The 20,230-nt window shown below is 39.6% G+C and overlaps 1 protein-coding gene and 1 long non-coding RNA gene across 3 annotated transcripts in view; both read left to right on the forward strand.

Moving 5' to 3' along the window:
• LOC134533665 (cytosolic carboxypeptidase 1-like) overlaps positions 1–20,230 on the forward strand; it is a 246,022-nt gene that overhangs the window by 47,985 nt on the left and 177,807 nt on the right. For both annotated transcript variants that reach the window (XM_063371214.1, XM_063371222.1), the window contains exon 4: positions 16,276–16,345. In XM_063371214.1, coding sequence (XP_063227284.1) covers positions 16,276–16,345 — 70 coding nt within the window. The remainder of the gene's footprint in view (positions 1–16,275; positions 16,346–20,230) is intronic.
• LOC134533692 (uncharacterized) lies at positions 7,402–10,451 on the forward strand. Its single transcript, XR_010075366.1, has 3 exons — positions 7,402–7,922; positions 8,042–8,133; positions 9,287–10,451. It is a non-coding gene; the product is annotated as an uncharacterized LOC134533692 (long non-coding RNA).

A 20,230-nucleotide genomic window follows, 5' to 3' on the forward strand; every position in this document is an offset into this window, starting at 1 on the left:
TCGGGCGCAGCGCAGCATCGGGGACGCACCACAACGCCGAAATGCCAAATTGACCAAAACGCCGACAGCTAGAAAACTGCTGTGTACCACAACGCCGAATTATTACAACGCCGAAATACACTAACGCCGAAAAATGGCATTGCAGGACTGCCCTAAAGGTTAGGTTAGACTAGGTTAGGTTAGACTAGGTTAGGTTAGACTAGGTTAGGTTAGACTAGGTTAGGTTAGACTAGGTTAGGTTAGACTAGGTTAGGTTGGACTAGGTTAGGTTGGACTAGGTTAGGTTGGACTAGGTTAGGTTGGACTAGGTTAGGTTGGACTAGGTTAGGTTGGACTAGGTTAGGTTAGACTAGGTTAGGTTAGACTAGGTTAGGTTAGACTAGGTTAGGTTAGACTAGGTTAGGTTAGACTAGGTTGGGTTAGACTAGGTTGGGTTAGACTAGGTTGGGTTAGACTAGGTTGGGTTAGACTAGGTTGGGTTAGACTAGGTTGGGTTAGACTAGGTTAGACTAGGCTAGGCTAGGTTAGACTAGGTTAGGCTAGGTTAGACTAGGCTAGACTAGGTTAGGTTAGACTAGGCTATACTAGGTTAGGTTAGACTAGGTTAGGTTAGACAAGGTTAGGTTAGACTAGGTTAGGCTAGGTTAGATTAGGCTATGTTAGATTTGATTGTGGTATTTCGGCGTTAAGGTACATTTAAGAAACACACACAAATTCATTCAGTTGTTATTTCGGCTTTGTGGTACACAGCAGTTTTCTAGCTGTCGGCGTTGTGGTCAATTTTGACATTCGGCGTTATGGTATTTCGGCGTTGTGGTAACGACCCGACGTGTAGCGGTGACCCTAGCAAATTATACCTACCACTTGCAATACTGTTGAGTTGAATTTTTCATACCTAAGAATGTCCGTGAAAACATCCGTGTTTATCCTTTTTAATTGTACTATAAATTCACGTTATAGACAAATACACGGATCGAAACTTGTTTAGAAACATGCAATGGCTCTTAAATGCTATTCGTAATCAGACACTGTTAATAAATCTCGAGCGGTTTGTACTCTGCGCGCCGTTTGGCGACCCCAGGCGGCCACCTTAATAGGTGACTATAACGGGGTGGCTCTTCGAAAATTTTTGATTTGGGGGGGGGGGGGGGGAGGGTGGGTGGTTGGTTCCTTTTTAGCGTAGTTTTTTTTTGCATTCAAAGTTCAAAGTCGTAGGATACACTTGTTAGTGGCTCCCTCAATATAGACCCTACCAGATAATTCGTGGTGACAACGAAATGTTGTCAGTAATAAACCAATTCGTGAACACTACAAAACTATTTTGTTGTTGGCGTAAAATTATGATGTCTTTGTTATTGTCTATATTGACAAAAATATTTTGATAGCGGCCGCTAAATTGTTTTGTTTTATTACTTTTTTTTTTTCCAGCGTAGATCTGAAATTTTGTAATTTAAAAGCCCGGTGTCTCACGCCATGATGGACGGTTCGTTTTCTTATCGTGGCTATTGTCCGGCTAAGAAGAGGCGTCACGTGAAACTACGCCTGACGTGTGGTATGCGGCTCGTGCGTCATTGGCTCGCTGTTGATGTCAATAAACGTCATGAAGAGTCCCGGGCGCCGCACTCGTAATGTAAAACAATCTGCGGGTTGCAGGATATTTCGACGGGAAAATAAGGCCCTGGTCGACGAGTCCGGGCGTTCAGCCAAGAGGCTGGTGGCGATACCAGCCTTCGACGAGAGTCATCGGACTGATACCGGATTATATATATATTTTTTCATTTTTTTTTAAAGGTAAATTTCAAAGAAATACTACCTATTGTGGCCGTTACCATGGTGCGACAGCAGGTTTTTTTTTATTTAGTTTTACGTTTCATGGTACATAGACCCCAAAACCATCGTCAACTAAAAAGTGTTTATATATATATATAATATCTTATACATACATAGATATGTATCACAATATTGTGGACATAATAACGGTCGCAATTTCTCTGAAATCACTTCGAAACTGATACATGTAATTTAGTAGTGGAAAATCTCGGTCAAATTCGTTATGGATGGGCAATAACCGACCAAAGGGGTATAAATGGGGTAAGTTTTTTAAAACAACAAACAAATCGTTCGAACTCCCGTAATATGGAAAATATCATATCCGTTTGAACGTATTATAAATCGTAGGAGTAATGCCAAAATCTTTTTGTCTGAATAGGTTTTTAAACGACCAACCATAACTGCAAGGGGTTGAGAAAACAAGGGTTGGCGGGAAAAAAAATAATAACTCCCTTCGTAGGCACAACATCGTATTAGTACAGATTGTGTATTAATCTCATAAATTTTATCTAAACTTTTGTCTTGACACAATTTTTGATAATACGAACCATTGTTGCAGAGGGTCGAAAAAAAATAAAGTGGTAGAATTAAAAACAATTCATACTTTTGTGCCATGACAACTGTTAAATCTATTCTGTTTTACTGTAAAACCTTAAATTATGAACTACAACTTTAGTCACAATAATTATTTTATACGACCAACCATTACTGCAAGGGGCAGAATAAACAAGGGTTGGAGGACAAAAAAAATTATAACTTCCTTCGTAGGCACAACACTGAATTCGTAAAAATTGTGTATTTATCTTATAATTATTATCTAAAACGTTTGTCGGAAACAATTTTTGATCAGACGAACCAACCATGAACCATTTTTGCAAGGGGTGGAAATAACAAGATTTGAAAGTAAAAAATAATCAATACTTTTTAAAAACAGATATACTATCATATCAGTTATAATTTATTGTATGAATCCTAAACTTCATCTAAAACTTTGACTGAAACTGTCTTTGATGAAACGAATTATTACAGTAAAAACATGGGTTGAAATTTTAAAACATTAAAAACTTTCTTAATATAGTTTTCGTTCGAATTTTTTTAAAACCATTTTAATCTATACGAAGTCGTAACAAAAGATGAAAAGTAGTGTTTGAAGTTCAAAAAAATTAAATAATTACCTGAGTTGGCATATAATATGGAATTCGTTCTGAGTTATTCAATGCTGCGTTGTAAACTATTGAATGCTGGATACATTGAGTTAAAAATATTCGTAATATTTTCGCTGCATGGAAAATGGGCAAATATTTAATCGATCATTTTGTAATATTGGAGAACATAAATATGTTATGTACATTAAGTTCTTGTTAATGTTACAGAAGTTTATAGAATTTCCCAAATATTTCCAGAATAAATAGGTACTTCGAACTCCACCTACGCCTGGGATTTTTGTAATATTGTAGAGTTAAAAAGTTGTACATTAAATAATAGTGAGGGGTGCGACAGAATTATTTGAACCCGGACCCTTAGTTTCTCTCGACGGCCCTGGGATACCAGTGAGTGGTGGTTGGCGACGATAGCGAGCAGGCGTGTTCCCCTGCGACGAAAGAATGTGCGGCGACATCCTTGGCGAAGAGAGTAAGACAGAGGGGACACGGGCAAGGCGGAGTTAGCGACGCGGTGCATGCAAGTGAGTAGTGGGAGCAGAGGTCAGAGGTATGCGGACACAAAGGACAAGAGGCATCTGCAGTTAGTAAAACATAAACTAATGTAAATTTTAGTATAGTAAATCGACATTTGAATCAATAAATAGTGCTATCCTTTCGAAAACATAAATGTGTGTTTTTGTGTGTGTGTGTGTGTGTGTGTGTATATATATATATATATATATATATATATATATATATAAATTGTCACGGGGTGACCAGAAACGTCTGGGACGGCGCGCTGGGGAAACTCCACCTCCTTCTTGAGCGATCGCGACACAGGTAGCAGCACCCATCCTTCCCCTACTACATGGACCTTTCATTAGCGGGACCTCTTTCTATACCGAAGAGTCCGTGGCGCCGTACTGTCTGGATCGTTGGGGGGTTTCCCAGGGCATTTTCGCGTGAAGTGGCGTAATTAGGACGCCATTGTTCTAGCAGCTTCGAGATTTAAGTCGGGGAACTTTGATGACGCGACTTCGGAGGGCTACGAGACCCATCTATAGGGGGACTTGGCAAGTATAAAAGTTGGTGTTTATACCGGCAAATCCTCGGAGAGACACAAGATTGAAGGGAATGGGGTGAGTGATCCCCTTGGCGAGCGATAGCGGGCGACGAGAGACGGCCTTCGTGTGCGAATATCGGAGCACCTGGGACGGTGTTGCGGCGCGGCGGAAGAGTGTTTAACGTGAAGAAGTGTGTTTGGACCGAGGTGCTTGGTAAGTGGAGTGAGCCATTGCCGAGCCAAGCTCCAGCGAGGAGAGTTAGTAGTGGACACAATAAAGTGTGATTAATTTGTGAACAGTGATTCCGGTTGTAATTTAGAGAATATTGTGCATGCTGGTTAATGAAAAACTCTATTTCTTTAGGCTCTTCTTTTCAGACCTGTATTCCCACTTGTAACAACATTTTCCCAATATCGTTTTCAATGTCACTTGCACCTGATGCTCTTCTGAATGCGCTATCTCGCACCTGCCGCAAATGATTCGTGCAGGATTGTTGTTTAAGATAATGCTGATATATACTATTGTAATAAAATTATGTGATTAATTTCAAACTTTCTACTAAATCAATAGACGCAATGAGGCGTATATCAGGTTTCATTCATTTTGGGTTGAAATTTGGAAAGCGGTAATTAGCAAGCATGATAAATCCTTACTATAGTTATGCCGTTTTTATAACTCCCATTTTAGTGTGTTCGGAAAATACTTACCAGTATTAAATCACACTTAACTCTTTTCATTTCATAATGGAGCATATTAAAATCAATATGTAACATGCACCTATTTCAATTTAATTTAAACAATGCCATCCTAAAATACAATTTTATTTTAACTATAAGTTAATGATTTTTAAGTTATGTTTCAAAGTTGATATTTTCTCTTTTATGATGTTTCGAACTTGTGTGTTTTTTAAAGTTAAGTCGTAGACTACTAATTACGATAAATCTAAGTTATGTGTATTTTGTGCAGAATTGTTTTGAAATGACAGTTGTAAATTTCCAAGTTTCTGTGTGGAATCCACCTACAGACTTCGTGGCAAGTTATTGATGTTTACGACGAATATTAATTCTGAAGAAGTTAAATTTTACTGTTTGATGTATAAAAGTGTGTGCAAGTATGCGAGTGAGCAAGAATGCTGGTGAGCACGTATGCAACTGAGCATGTATGCGTGTGAGCAAGTATACGAGTGAACAAGGGTGCAAATGTGCTATAATGCAAACATGTCATCGAGTGCCTACTCTTCAGCTTCCTTACTATCCGCCATTGAGCGCTCCACTTCTGACCGTTGCACTTTTCGTGGCCTTCTGAGCGTTACACTTTCGTTACATCCTGATGATGTCATCGCCTTGACTTACCCTGTAAGGAAGTTACACTTCAATAGTATTCTTAAATTGGCAGAGTTTTCTTTCTCCCTCTCTATAAAGTAAACTTACTACACATGCTTCATTTATGCTAGCTAATCAGTTCAATAGGCCATGGCTGTTGCCTTCCCCGATACCCCCGGTCTGTGTAGTTGTGTGTTATCGGCTCTAAATACGTTATTATCGAAAAGAAGTTAAAACAAAAAAAATTGGCTGTCTGTAAAGTCTGTTTATGGACGATAGTTTAACGTGACCACGCCATAACAAAACATTGATAAAATGATTGATCCAGAAGAAAATGAAATATCATATTCGGCCTGAGACTGAGCCGTAATAGGTGTTTGCAACCAAACCATTTAGGCATTAAAAATATTATATTCTTTGAGGAAGAAATTTTTTTAAAATTTTTCTATCTTTTGTATGATAAAATCTACCTCTGCATACTTTTATGAATAAAATTTGAATCATTTTTATTGAATTATCACTATTTTGTATGGATACAAAGAAGGAGTGAAATGAAATCTACAATTTAATTGATAAATTTACTTTTATTTGCATTCATTAATTCAAATATAGTTATTATTACTTTTGTAGTGTCGCGCGCGCCGTATTTATTTTTACAAGTACAAAAATGAAAATATTGCAGCGGCCGGGATTCGATCCGTCAACCTTTGGATTGGTAGTCAGCGATGCTTAGCGCACGGCCACGAGGCCATATTGGAAACAATTGTTTCAGATGTTATATATATATTTATAAAAAAATTGTTTTGTGTTGTGGAAGTTTTAAAAACGTATGTAGTCCGCCATGTTTATTTCTTATAGTGGTAGGCGGAAAATTAATAACCGTACCGATTGTGCTGAAAATCGGTGGACGATCGTTAAATTACATAATATTAATAATTCAAACGACGAAAATATGATTGAAAAGTCAAATCGATGGTTGTTCCAATCGAGTGGAAGAGAGATGCCACGCATGCGTACAATGAGCATAACAGGACACATCCGTAGTGGGACAATGTACGTTACGGGACACTTTTTCGTGCGTGCAGTCTGCGTTCATCGATTTATTAGACGTTGTCACGTCAAAAGTTGTTCCTTATCATTGTAGAAGGCAGTGATAAACCATAACTTAATGTGCTTAGCCCTCCCTAGTCATATGAGTCAAACTGCGACGATGACAAGGAACCTCCAAACCAGAAAAAAACTAATATTAATGAATGATCAATTATTTAACTACTTTTTTACGTTAAATTTCTTCCGAACTTTGAAAATAATGTATTAAAATGTTATTCAATAAATTTAATAAAATTTTAAAGTGTTATTTTCAAATATGATTAATCCAACATCCCTTTTTTTATTAATTTCATTGGTACCGTAACTCAAAAATTACACACGAAAAAATTATGATAAAACAAATTCATCAAACTGAAATATTAGTAGTCATTTTTGGTTTTTTATGTGAGGATATCATGGAATGGGAAATTAGTAAGACATAAGACGTCAAGAAATTCAGTATATTCACCGTCATTTTCTTTGAAAAGTGGTAGATAGGCAAATCACATAATAAAATCACGCAGAAAGAGTGTCGGGTATTTTTCCTTACAGCTAATTTCAAGGAGCATGATCATAAAACCAGGGGCTGGGCATGCTGCATGGATACTGCGTGAAGCTGCTCTTGGTCCAGCTGATGGCTTGCGCCATGTTTTAAAGACACTCAAAACATGGGTGGAGTATAGTGCTTGCATCGTGGAAACCGTTTTAAAGGGCTGTGTTCTTTGGAAGTGGCGGAAGATATTCTAATCCATACTTACCAACCATCGTCAGGCGTGGACAAGCATCATTTCCGCAATGTTTTGGGCGTTACAATATGGCTGTGGCGAGGGGGTGAAAAAAAGTGACTTGAACCACGTTACAGCAAACCGTCTCCTGACAGCTCCTGACTCCATGGGCCAAGCGCGGCTCCAGAGGAAAAGCGCAGGGGGCGATAGCCCCTTAGGGCGGGTACAGACTAGAACATTTCAACGGACAGAACATTGTTCGCGAACATGTTTGCAACCAATGTGGACGGGAAAACGAACATTTCCCCGTAACAAAAAATGTTCGGTTGTTTGTTCGGTTGCGATCCGATATTTGTCGGTTTTTGCCCGTCACATCAAAGGATGTTCGCCGTGGCTCGGATAACAGTCTGGACGTCGCTGCGAACACTTCCTGCGAACATTCAGTTGTCGACGTGGAGCGGTGTTGTCTTCACGGAGTTAGTAGCGGTGCGTGACTCTTTTGTTATATGAGAATGGAGTGGTCCAAGGAAGATCAAATAAAACTGATAGATTTGTATAAACAACAAACAGTGATATGGGACCCAAACAATGTTAATCATTTCAACAAAATTAGAAAACAAGACGCGTGGGAAGAAATCGGGGCCGAAATGGACAGAGATGTGGACGAATGTAAGAAGAAAATGTAGAGTTTGCTATCAGCATTAAGAAGGGAGAGGAAGAAAATGAAAGACACTGCTGGAACTGGAAAAGGTGGGTTCATTTCAGTTTTATTTTGTAAAGTGGATTCTTTTAAAACATTAGTACATTTTGATTACGTAAACAAAATTTTAAGTCGCACAAATTGTTCTACAAACAGTAATTTGTTACAGGAACTGACGAAATGTACAGAAGTTCCTGGTTCGCTTTCGAAAGTCTACGTTTCTTGCTGGACAAAAATAAACCAAGAAAGACAATTTCGACGGTAAGTACAAGTTGCGTGGTACCAAACGTTCATACTAAGCATATTCATCTTGCCACGTTACTTTCCCTTCTCGTGTAAAATACTCCGCCAACTCTTCCCTTACGTCAAGTACCGCATTCTTTGATCTGCGGGGAACCCTTGTAACTGGCAACAACGAACCCATATCTGTACCATCATCCCTCCAACGCCCGTGTATTACGTCTCCCGCTTCTTCATTATCAAATGTTCCCGGGGGTGTGTAAACTGTAGCAGATTCTGGTCTTTTTCTCAAGAAATTGTGAAGCAAGGCAACAGTCATTACAACTCGCTCAGCATTTTGTGGTTCTAAGAGAAGAGGTTTCCTCAGCACGCGAAAAACTGAAGATGCAATGCCGAACACGTTTTCCACAACCCTGCGAGTACTGCACAACCTGTAGTTAAAAATCCGTTCCTTTGTCCCTTTACGATGATAACCAGCATATACCTTCATAAGGTTGCCCGACAAAGGAAATGCTTCATCCCCAATAAAAAAATATGGGATATCTGTGTTTCTGTTCCTCAATGGGGCGGCGGGAGGAAGATGCAATGAGTTCGATGCAATCCTTTTGCCCAGCTCAGAATTTGCAAATACGCCACCATCCGATATTCGGCCTTGGCATCCCACATCTACAAATAAGAAATTGTAATTGGCATCTACCAAAGCAAAAAGTACTATACTGAAAAATCCTTTGTAGTTTATGTACTCGCTTCCACTATTCATAGGTGACTGTAATACAACGTGTTTACCGTCGAGCGCGCCTACACAATGTGGGAAATGCCACTTGCTTTCAAATTCTCTTGCTACTGCCGCCCATTCTTCTTCAGTAGTAGGAATCTGTAACAGATATATTCAGAACCACATGTAACGACCGGTTGTTATAATTCTCCTTTGACATTTATCCCATTTATTTCATTTACATGTTTATGTTTCTGCCTAACTCAGTGGCAACTAGTCCAATGAAGGGGACGCAGAAACATTATTATACACACGTATTTGACTTGAAATTTTGCAAAATGCAAGAATTACTGTTGTGTGGTGTAATAACAATTTAAACGATGTAGCTATAAAACCAGTGAAACATTATTTGGCTCAAACGATAATTTATTTATAATTACTTATTATGACATTTTTCAGATGCGAGTAGAAAGCGAAGAGAGAGACGTAGAATGTGGTGCAGTTGGAGAATCAGCACAGGAAACTGTACCGAAAAAGAAGAAGCAGCGAGTCGAAGATGCACGTCTGGACAAAGCCTTTCATATATTGTCGTCCACCGCGAGTCAGCTTAACGATGAGTGCCAACATTTTGGAAATTTGGTCGCATCTAAGTTGAGACAGTACAACGTTGATACTAGATGTACAATTGAAAATGACATTATGGGTATTTTCCTTCGCGCTAACAGGGGTTTCTACAATAACACTCAGAATTTTATACAACCACACTATCCATGTCATTTTCCATCGGACAACTCTGTCATGCAGTCAAACACTGTATTGTCCAACCCTACAACCCCGTGTCCTTCAGCAGGATCACCTACCTTGACGTCTGATGATGATGATTTCATTATTCACGATCTCTTATAAAATATTTTTGTTTTAATTACAGTGCTCCTAATGATTTGTAACACAGTGTAAACAACTTTGTCATTTCTTATAAATAAATGTAGAAAATTACGTTAATAAATCTTTCAATTACACAGTACCGCAGAATAAGTCAATACTTACCTTAATGTAATCCTCAAGTCCTTCGATGAGAGCAGAACACACTTCAGGAATAACTGTGCTGATAGTCTGTTTTGAAATTTTAAATACATACTGAAGGCTGGTATACGAATCACCAGTTGCTAAAAAACGTAATGTCAATGCCAGTCTTTCTGTAATTGGAATTGCTTTTCTGAACGACGTATCTCTCTTACCAATTTTCGCTCCTATCAAATTGATCAACCACTCAAAATCTGATGGGTGCATTCTTGTAAAGTTCTTGTAAAGACCACTGACTGACTGAAAACTTAAGTCTGCCAACAAGTTCGAGCCACTATATGTTGTCATACTTTCATACAGTTTTGTAATCCACCAACGGCGAGATTTCCTTCGCTTTTTAACCGCATAGTGAATGTAAATATATACAGCTGCTGCTACTTGCGCCTGTGTACTCATCGTGCCACTGCTAAGTACGGAATGGGTCACAGGGAACACACCTCGAACAATGTTCGCAAACAATGTTCTTTCGAAATCTGAACACTGTTCGTAAAATGTGTCGAACACTGTTCGCTGTTCTGTTCGCTAAAATGTTCTAGTCTGTACCCGCCTTTACGAGCCCAAATTTTACTTCTTATTTCTTTGTAGGGAATATTAATTTTAACTTAAATACTTTCGTTAATGTGCTAAACTCTTCTTTCAATCAAAATTTGTACGAAAATACTAAATTTCAGTATTTGAGACCGTATATTTTGTGAATATCCCAAGGGCAATGTCATGATTATTAACTGCATCCTCCTGTGTGTGAGAGCCCTGCCCGAGAGGTCTTCCTGGAGCCTTCCATGGGCCTACCGGTCAAGTGAATCTGTCGAGGCGCCGTGAGCGGCTCCGCTGCAGTGTTTACAGCTCGCAGCTCGATGGCTGGTCTCGGTGTTTATAATTACTAGCGGGCAGGAGGCGCGCCTGTTGCCAAGTCTCGGATGTGTTTCCCCGGATGTTCCGTGCCACGGGCGCCCAGAAGCGACGCTCCGGTAATATCCCGCGGGGCCGGCGACAGGCAGGCGGCCAACTCTGTGTTTTTGAAGAGTCGTGTCGAAGATCAGCGCGCGTTTTGGCGTGATTTATCCGTCCCGGCGCTGGCCGCCGGGGCGTGGGGGCTGTTCCAAGGAAGTCTCTGGGGACCTCGTGGCCTGGATGCCCATCTAGTCCGAGAGCACGGATTGCCCCACGCGTCCTCTAGTAGTTAGGGTGGGATTCTGGTGCTAAAAAAGGATTTTCATTCACTACTGTAACGTTTTAATTTAAAATTTACTTGAAGTTGGAGAAGGGAAGAGGACCCCTCCTCCCCTTGCTAAGTTGAAGATAAGTGAAAAATAATTTGAGTTGAAAATAAACTGATGAGATTCGATAACATGGGTTCCACTCTCGATGGAAGCAGCTTCAGTTGTATTACCTGTCCAGCGCTCTTATCACCAGTGTTGTTTGTTGAATTTGCCGATTATTTGCAGTTGGTTGTGTAGATGATGTACGATGGCGAAGTTGGCTGCGGGAACAGGGGCGTCTCCCGTTAAGGCCCCCAACACACGATCGGTCCTTATAATTCGGAACTAAACAGTCGGAACTGTCGTGTGTGTGAGCAAGGACGGTGTCCAGAACATATGTTAGTATAGTACTTTTGTCCATATTTTCTCCAGATTATCTGTTTAGCTCATCGTTGGGTTCGTATGTTTGACGCTGACGGTTGTTTGTCTGTATTAACTGTTCTTTTTGAAACTCTCTCTTCGTTGCCATCCCATTTCGTTCGTCTGTGCTGTAATATTTTTTATTAAATTCCTTTCACTAAATTCTCTGTCCTGTGTAGGCATTTAACATTTGTCATGCTGATTTTGGCTTGTATTCATATTTTCTGTGCCTTCTTTCTTTCCTATGACATATACATAAAATATTTTGATTTGGGTATGTATGTATGACGTTGATAAACTCCGATACCGTTTGACCGATCGTCATGAAAGTTGGCACATCGAAGTATTTTGACGTGACAACGTCTAATAAATCGATGAACGCCAGCTGCACGCACGAAAAAGTGTCCCACTACGGATGTGTCCTGTTTGCTTATTGTACGCATGCGTGGCATCTCTCTTCATGATCATTGTACGCATGCTTGGCATCTCTCTTCATGATCATTGTACGCATGCGTGGCATCTCTCTTCCACTCGATTGGAACAACCATCGATTTGACTTTTCAATCATATTTTCGTCGTTTGAATTATTAATATTATGTATTTTAACGATCGTCCACCGATTTTCAGCACAATTGGTACGGTTATTTAAAAGTAATGTTGAATATTCAAATACGTTTTGAACCAACAATGGTGTTTTACAGTTACACATGATAATTCAAATTACACCCGGGATCTTTTGCACAATGTTTTAAAAAAATATTGTAACACATTATAAATAAGTTTGGTGTATTTGGGATGCGTATTTGTTATAAAATCGTGTTATAAAAACGAAATAATATTATTCCCCTACCATGAACAAAATTTTTATAAATATGTATATAATATCTGAAACTATAATTTATAAGTATGGCCTCGTGGCCGTGCGGTCAGCATCGCTAACTTCCAATCCAAAGGTTGTCGTTTCGAATCCCGGCAGCTGCGAATTTTTTTTGAACTTGTAAAAATAAATACGGCGCACGCAACATTTCAAAAGTAATAAATATATTTGAAATAAATGAATGCAAATAAACGTAAATTTATTAATTAAATTGTACATTTCCTTTCACACCTTCTTTGTATCCATACAAAATAGTGATAATTCAATAAAAATGATTCAATTTTATTCATAAAAGTATGCATAGGTAGATTTTATCATACAAAAGATAGAAAAATTAAAAAAAAATATTCCTCAAAGAATATAATATTTTTAATGCCTAACTGGCTTGGTTGCAAAAACCTATTACGGCTCAGTCTCAGGCCGAATATGACATTTCCTTTTCTTCTGGATCAATCATTTCATCAATGTTTTGTCATGACGTTGTCACGTTAAACTATCGTCCGTAAACCGACTTTACAGACAACCAATTTTTTCTTCATGGAGAAGATTTTTATGCTATCCACTTTTTTTTTGTAAATCGCCGCTAGATGGCGCTGCAGCGCATCGACTTCTTAACTGTTCAGTCGATCACTATGAAAATTGGTATGCATAGATATTTGAACTCGGAGAATATTTTCGCGATATCCATTTTGCTATAACTCGCCACTAGATGGCTCTGCTGCGCATCAACTGCTATCCCATTCAACAGATCGCCATGCAAATTGATATATTGTGATTTTTACTGTCCTTAATCCTCAATAACAACACACAGTGATTGTCACTGTGATAAGTATTTTGTGATGAGTGAGTTTTAAATGGAATACCATTTCAAACGCTCTATAGATTCTAGATTATATACAAATCAACCATTTTAGATGTATAGAGGTAAATAAATGAACACTGGCAGTTCTGCTAGTTAAGTATCAACCAGCAACGGCGTATGTTCATACTATTTTATTTTTTAAATACATTTTCCCCATTGAAGAATCATTCAAAAAACCAGTATCTTAACCACTGCATCAATTCTCTCCGTCTCGCCCTCATACTTATGATATATTATATTAGACTGATTATTGTCTTCCGCACACGAGGCACATATTGCATTACGATTTTCTGACAGAATCATTGAAATTAGCTTATATAAATAAAGCCACGTTTATTTTTAAAATAATGATACACCATTATACACGCACGTGCATTGGTTTTTTTTAATTAATATGACGCAACATATTTAAATGCACTGAAATGAAATAGGCCTACTAAACACTCGTTTGAAACTTAGCCGTACAAGCTGACATAAGGTTTAATAACCTGAATACTGCACCAACTGCCGTCCACCATGATTCATTGTTTTTTACAGTTCTGTTTTCAAAAAGCCGTTCAGTGCTGGACTTTTGTGGCTCATTGGCCCCAAGAGCTCATTGGGCCAAAGAGCTAAGCATCGAACGGACTAGGGTGTGAACACATCTGCGTGATTACATGCTAACCGTGTGAATACGTTTTGTTTTCAGCTAATGATCTCCGCCATGTTGGTTAGATGCCCAAAATAATTGGCTGAAGTGTAGGGTTTTTGAATTGTAGAAACGGCCATTTTAAAACTGACGGTAATTAAAATTCACGCTTTCTAAACATCATCAGACGTGGTCAAGCACCATTTCCCTAATGTTTTGGGCGGAACAATATGGTTATGACGAGGTAAAAAAAAGTCTCTTCACCGACGTCACAGAATGCCATCTCCTGAAAATTCCTGACTCCATGGAACCGATCCCTTCCTTTTCATGTGCCTCCATGTTCGTATGTCAAACTTTGTGTGCCAAGTCTTCGATAGTGAGTGCATTAAATATGCACAGCTTCCAATAAAGTACTTGCACATACAAAAATCGGCCAATCTATACTAATATTATAAAGCTGAAGAGTTTGTTTGTTTGAACGCGCTAATCTCAGGAACCACTGGTCCGATTTGAAAAATTCTTTCAGTGTTGGATAGTACATTTATCGAGGAAGGCTATAGGCTATATTATTTTATCAATAACATTAGGGATCCTTACTAAAAGTCCAATTTAGAATCAAATGCGTTGGAGGGGGTTAGATACAACATGCAGTACACGTACGAAGTGTGTGTTGACAATGCCGCAGGCGCTAGAAGTTTATTTCCTATTGCCTATTAACATTGTTGCCACGCACTAGATGCCTTATCATTCTTAATTTTCCCATACAAGTAAAAAACACCCGTGTGATATTAACAACGCAGCAATCAGTACCCTCATAAGAGTTCAATTAGTATTTAAATACTTTTTATCACTTTAAATCGCAAACCTAAACTATTGTTTTTTTCCTCTCTTTGTGTTTTATTTGTTTTTTATTGCCCTTTTTTTCAAGTATATATATTTTACAGACTTGAAACTTCACAGTAATGTTGCTTATGTTACGCAGGATGACATTTTCCGAAAATTAGATCCCATGGGTGGTTAAAACCAGGCAACCATGGGTACCTTGTCTGCATGAGAACAGGATTTTGCATTGTTCATGCCTTCTGCGTCTCCATGGCAACGGGCATCGCGCGGCAGTGGCGTACCCACAAGGAGGGGCATGTATAATGAGCGGCGCAAGAGTGATCTGCTTGTAGACTGCCGTAGCGAAGTACGGGTACATCAGTTGTACGTTGCGTGCACGAGTCGGGAAACCATCGGTGCTATTCATTTTCTCTCCGGTACATTATACAGCATTGTAATAAATTTTCACTGAATTTTTTTTATTTACCATTACTGTAAATGGGAGATGTGGCTTAATTTTTTTCCATTAGTATAGCCGAGCGAAGCCGGGTCGGGCAGCTTGTGTTGTCATAAATCTAAGACCTCGGCCCCCTGAGTTTGCTCTCATTAACGTCGGCTCTTTATTAGAAACTAGAGCAGTTCGCGTGAATCATTTGCAGTTTTGAGACGCCTCACAATCTCCTATAAAATCTGTGTTGTTCTGTTGCAATTATTTATTTCTTATTTTACTAAATAATGCAGCGACGTTCGCCATAGCAGATAGCATGAAATGCTTGTGTTGCCACGTCATTGGTATTCTCCGACCGTAGCATATTATTAGCAGCTGTATGCCTATCGTTTGAATGTATGCTGAGTAGTGTAGTTTGCTATGTCCGGTACCAGGATTAAGGATTTTGAGCGGAGACCCAGCCGCTGTCTTGTTTTTGTGATGTCACACCAGCCATTTTGTATGATGAATTTGTAAATGTCCCTTTTTTAGACAAAAAAAACTCAATATTGTTCCCATTAGCCAACTTTTTCAATTGTTTTATTTCTTACATTTATTCTTTTCGTGGGAAGATTCTCATTTTGTGGCAATTTTTCTTTCTTTCCAGAAAACATAGTCGTACAGAAAAAGAAACACGCGGCGTTATGAGTTGGGTAACAATTTCCTTAGACAGAGGCCGATTCTGCCAGGTCATGACTTGAAAATTAAAATTAACGGAGAATTCCAAAAATTCTAACAATTAGAAGAAAAAATTGCTTTTTTTTTTTTTACTTTCATAACAGGTCCCTGTCTAAGGATATTGTTCTTCTGAGAATTAATTTTGATTTTGTAGAATTTTTTTGAAAAAGGTAAATAAATATTCCGTTTAAAATGGAAATTTGGAGGGTAAAGAGCAAAATATATTGGGTTATTAAAATTTTTAAATTCTGATTCATCAAGGGTATTCAGTTTTGTAGCCGTTTGACGTCACAGATACGAGACGGTAGCTGGGTCCTCGCTTCCCAGCAGGAATCCTGACGCCGCGCCGGCTGCACTTGCCTGCTGGCCCACTGTTGTGATCAATGTTGCAGGTCATGAGGGATCACATAACGTCGTGCAGTCTGGCCGGCATCCTCCACGAGTGCGTCTCCCCGAAGCTAGGTGGGTACTGGTCCGAGCTGTGACTCGGGGAGGCCCGACCTCTCCTGATGTGAGACGACAAGCCTCAGCACGGCCCATGCCGCAAGTCGTGGCAATGTGACTGGTTTTTTTCCCCTAACCTAACTAATTACTAAGTGTATTTGGGAGGGGTCTGAGTAGGGAAGACTCCAAGTGCGTCTCAGGCCGAAGCCTATACGCTCTAAGCATGCAGGTTATGAACCATTCAGGAGAGGAAGCATGCATCATGTGCTAGGAGGGGATTGGCCAGCCATGGCAACGTTTTAGCCATGACTAACTCCCCTCGCTGACTATTCTAAATTAGAACTAGATAAGTTGGGCCCAGGTAAAACCTGCATAGACACAGGGAAAACCCTGGACACTGACATGCGGGATGCAAAATTTCATGCATTAATTACAAGCAGGTTGGTTACAGGAAACAGAAGGATGGTTCTGGAAGAAGAGTTGGACAGAATAGAAAGACTACTATGCAAATGGGCGGGAGCTTGGACATTTTGTCCGCATTTTGTTTGGTGCACTGGTTGTTTCGGGGGCGACTTTGTCGTTTCCCACCAGGCTGCCAGCCAGCCTAGTGACTCGATGTTGTTTTCTGCCGTCTCTCCAGACTGTTGTTGCGGCCTTTGTTTTGTCCCTTGTCTGATGACAAAGGCTGGCAATGCCTGGAAACACTTTAAGAACTAGTAACTCTGGGCGTTTGTTAGCATTACCTTTTTTTTGACGAGCATGCAATTAGCAGTACTTACGTTTTTTATGCATGTTTTATTAACTTTTTCAGAGGTATGACAAAATAAATGTACAATGGTAGTACATTCGTTTGTACAAGCTAGTGAATAATACTTGTAACATCAGATGGAAATAAACCATTTTTTGAATGAAGAGTCTTTGCGGTTTTCCAGTTACACAAAAATAAATGTTAACAACCTGTTAAGCCGACTAATATATTTGGTGTTTCTAAAAAAAAATTGATAAAAATGACCTAATTTAAGTTTTTTTTTAAATTATTATTTTGCAAATTTGATACGAGGTACTGTCTAAAACGTTATAGTGGTCTCCAATTTTTTTTGAGTTTAAAAGGAGGTGAGGGGGTTGAATATAAAACACATGAAGGAGGCAATGGTGGCTCATTGAGGGCATTATATTTATTGGGATTTTAAAGCAAACACTCCGTAATGTATCAATTGACTTTTTTTTATTGCAAAACGTATATATAACAGTTTAATTAAAACGTACCAATAGAATTTATTCAACACAGCTGTGTGTATTTATAAGTAGTCTTACTAACTTAAAGCACAAATTTCAGCACTATTATTTACATTAAATTCGGCTTACGCTCTAAAGATATTAGGCCTATGGACAAATAAATTCTTTATTTAATTTTTAAGCCCTTAAAATTAAATTGAAAAAAACATAAATGGCACTTGTACCTAACTATTTTGATTTACCCGCCTCCCTGTAATTGGCTTTTCAATCGTATTTAGGACGTTGGTGATTTTTAACTTTGTTGTTGCTTATATATTTCCTTCAAAAAGGAATAACCCTTTTTTAAGCAAATTGGGAGATTACCTTAAATTCCGCACCAAGTTCAGTCTTTCGAAATGCACACGCGTCTGGTACTGAGTCTTGTCAAATACCAAGAGAAACAGACTAAATGGTTCTTTCACAGACTTGCGTGTGCCTGACGGGCTTGCGCCTGAGTCAGGGCGGATCTTAACTTGGATGTTTGCGGCTCACGTGGCGGCGGTGATGGCTCTTTCACAGACTTGCGTGTGCCTGACGGGCTTGCGCCTGAGTCAGGGCGGATCTTAACTTGGATGTTTGCGGCTCACGTGGCGGCGGTGATGGCTCTTTCACAGACTTGCGTGTGCCTGACGGGCTTGCGCCTGAGTCAGGGCGGATCTTAACTTGGATGTTTGCGGCTCACGTGGCGGCGGTGATGGCTCTTTCACAGACTTGCGTGTGCCTGACGGGCTTGCGCCTGGGTCAGGGCGGATCTTAACTTGGATGTTTGCGGCTCACGTGGCGGCGGTGATGGCTCTTTCACAGACTTGCGTGTGCCTGACGGGCTTGCGCCTGAGTCAGGGCGGATCTTAACTTGGATGTTTGCGGCTCACGTGGCGGCGGTGATGGCTCTTTCACAGACTTGCGTGTGCCTGACGGGCTTGCGCCTGGGTCAGGGCGGATCTTAACTTGGATGTTTGCGGCTCACGTGGCGGCGGTGATGGCTCTTTCACAGACTTGCGTGTGCCTGACGGGCTTGCGCCTGAGTCAGGGCGGATCTTAACTTGGATGTTTGCGGCTCACGTGGCGGCGGTGCTCCACACTCGTACAGGACGGGTGGTCGGTAGACCCTGTCCCCGATGGGAAGCCTTCATTTCACAGACGAGAGAGCCACGCTCGAAGTTCCCCGAAGTTCATGCTCGCCTCTTTTTCCGTACCACAACAGGTGTATTTATTTGGGATGTAGCTTACTCATACGTCATACGCCGTTCTATCTCATTGTATAAACCGGCGTGGCATTACATTTTGCGGTCGATTAGGATAGGTTAGCTACATTATAAATACTTTAAAATATTGTGGATGGTTTGTTATATTAGGTAAGTATAGCTAAATTAAAAATACTGTAAGATCATTTTATGTTTGCTTAGCAAATAACTTTTTAATATGTAGCTATCCAGCGCTAGGAAACCTTTTACATGATTTCACAGTATCTTTAATGTAGCTATCCTAACCAAATCAACCGTCCACAATGTTTTGAAGTATTTATAATGTAGCTAACCTAACCTAATTGACCATTAGTTATCATGAGTTGTCCAAAATAAACATTCACGGACACACGGCAAACGAAAAATATGGCGTCGTAGAAATAAATACCGTTGCCTTGTTTTATGGTCTTTCCTTTTATTACCAACACCGCCATATTTATTTACAATGAACAAAAAAAAAAAAAACGAAGATGCACGATCGGGCGCTTGGCTCTCTCGTCTGTGAAAAGAAGGCTTCCCGTCCCCGATAGTGGTCGGCCTTGTCGAGCACCCCGCTTCGCGGAGGTGTCGCCGCCGCCGCCGCCGCCGCCGAACTATTCTGCATGGGGCAGTAACTACTCTCAATTACCGAGACTGAGACATAGATTTTTGAAGTAGTTTTGGGCCCACCCGCCAGACAGTAGTAGCATCCATAATAATGTTACCAACATAGCTACATTGATTGCGAAAAGTAATGCGTATGCTATTACCATGCAATCTTGACTTGACCTTAAGATGTTAGTCCGTAAGCACGTTCCTGGAACAGAGCATGATGTGCTTCCCGAGTACACATCTCAGGATGTCTGCAGGTCACGAAAGTCACAGAAGTCACGAAAAAGTAATGAAACTGAAGGACTGATCACTAAAAAAAATTTCCCGAAATAAACAGTAACGGCGCTTATGTACTTAAATTTCCTTTGCTATTGGCTAACTTGCATGTATGTTTTTTAATACCTCACTTCAGTTCATAGTGGCACATTTAATATATATAAAAAAAAAATTGGTTGTCTGTAAAGTCGGTTTACGGACGATAGTTTAACGTGACAACGTCATAACAAAACATTGATGATATGATTGATCCAGAAGAAAAGGAAATATCATATTCGGCCTGAGACTGAGCCGTAATAGGTTTTTGCAACCAAACCATTTAGGCATTTAAAATATTATATTCTTTGAGGAAGAATTTTTTTTAAATTTTTCTATCTTTTGCATGATAAAATCTACCTCAGCATACTTTTATGAATAAAATTGAATAATTTTTATTGAATTATCACTATTTTGTATGGATACAAAGGAGTGAAATGAAATTTGCAATTGAATTAATAAATTTACTTTTATTTGCATT

Source organism: Bacillus rossius, chromosome 1, assembly GCF_032445375.1.
Source record: "Bacillus rossius redtenbacheri isolate Brsri chromosome 1, Brsri_v3, whole genome shotgun sequence".
Lineage (NCBI taxonomy): Eukaryota > Metazoa > Arthropoda > Insecta > Phasmatodea > Bacillidae > Bacillus > Bacillus rossius.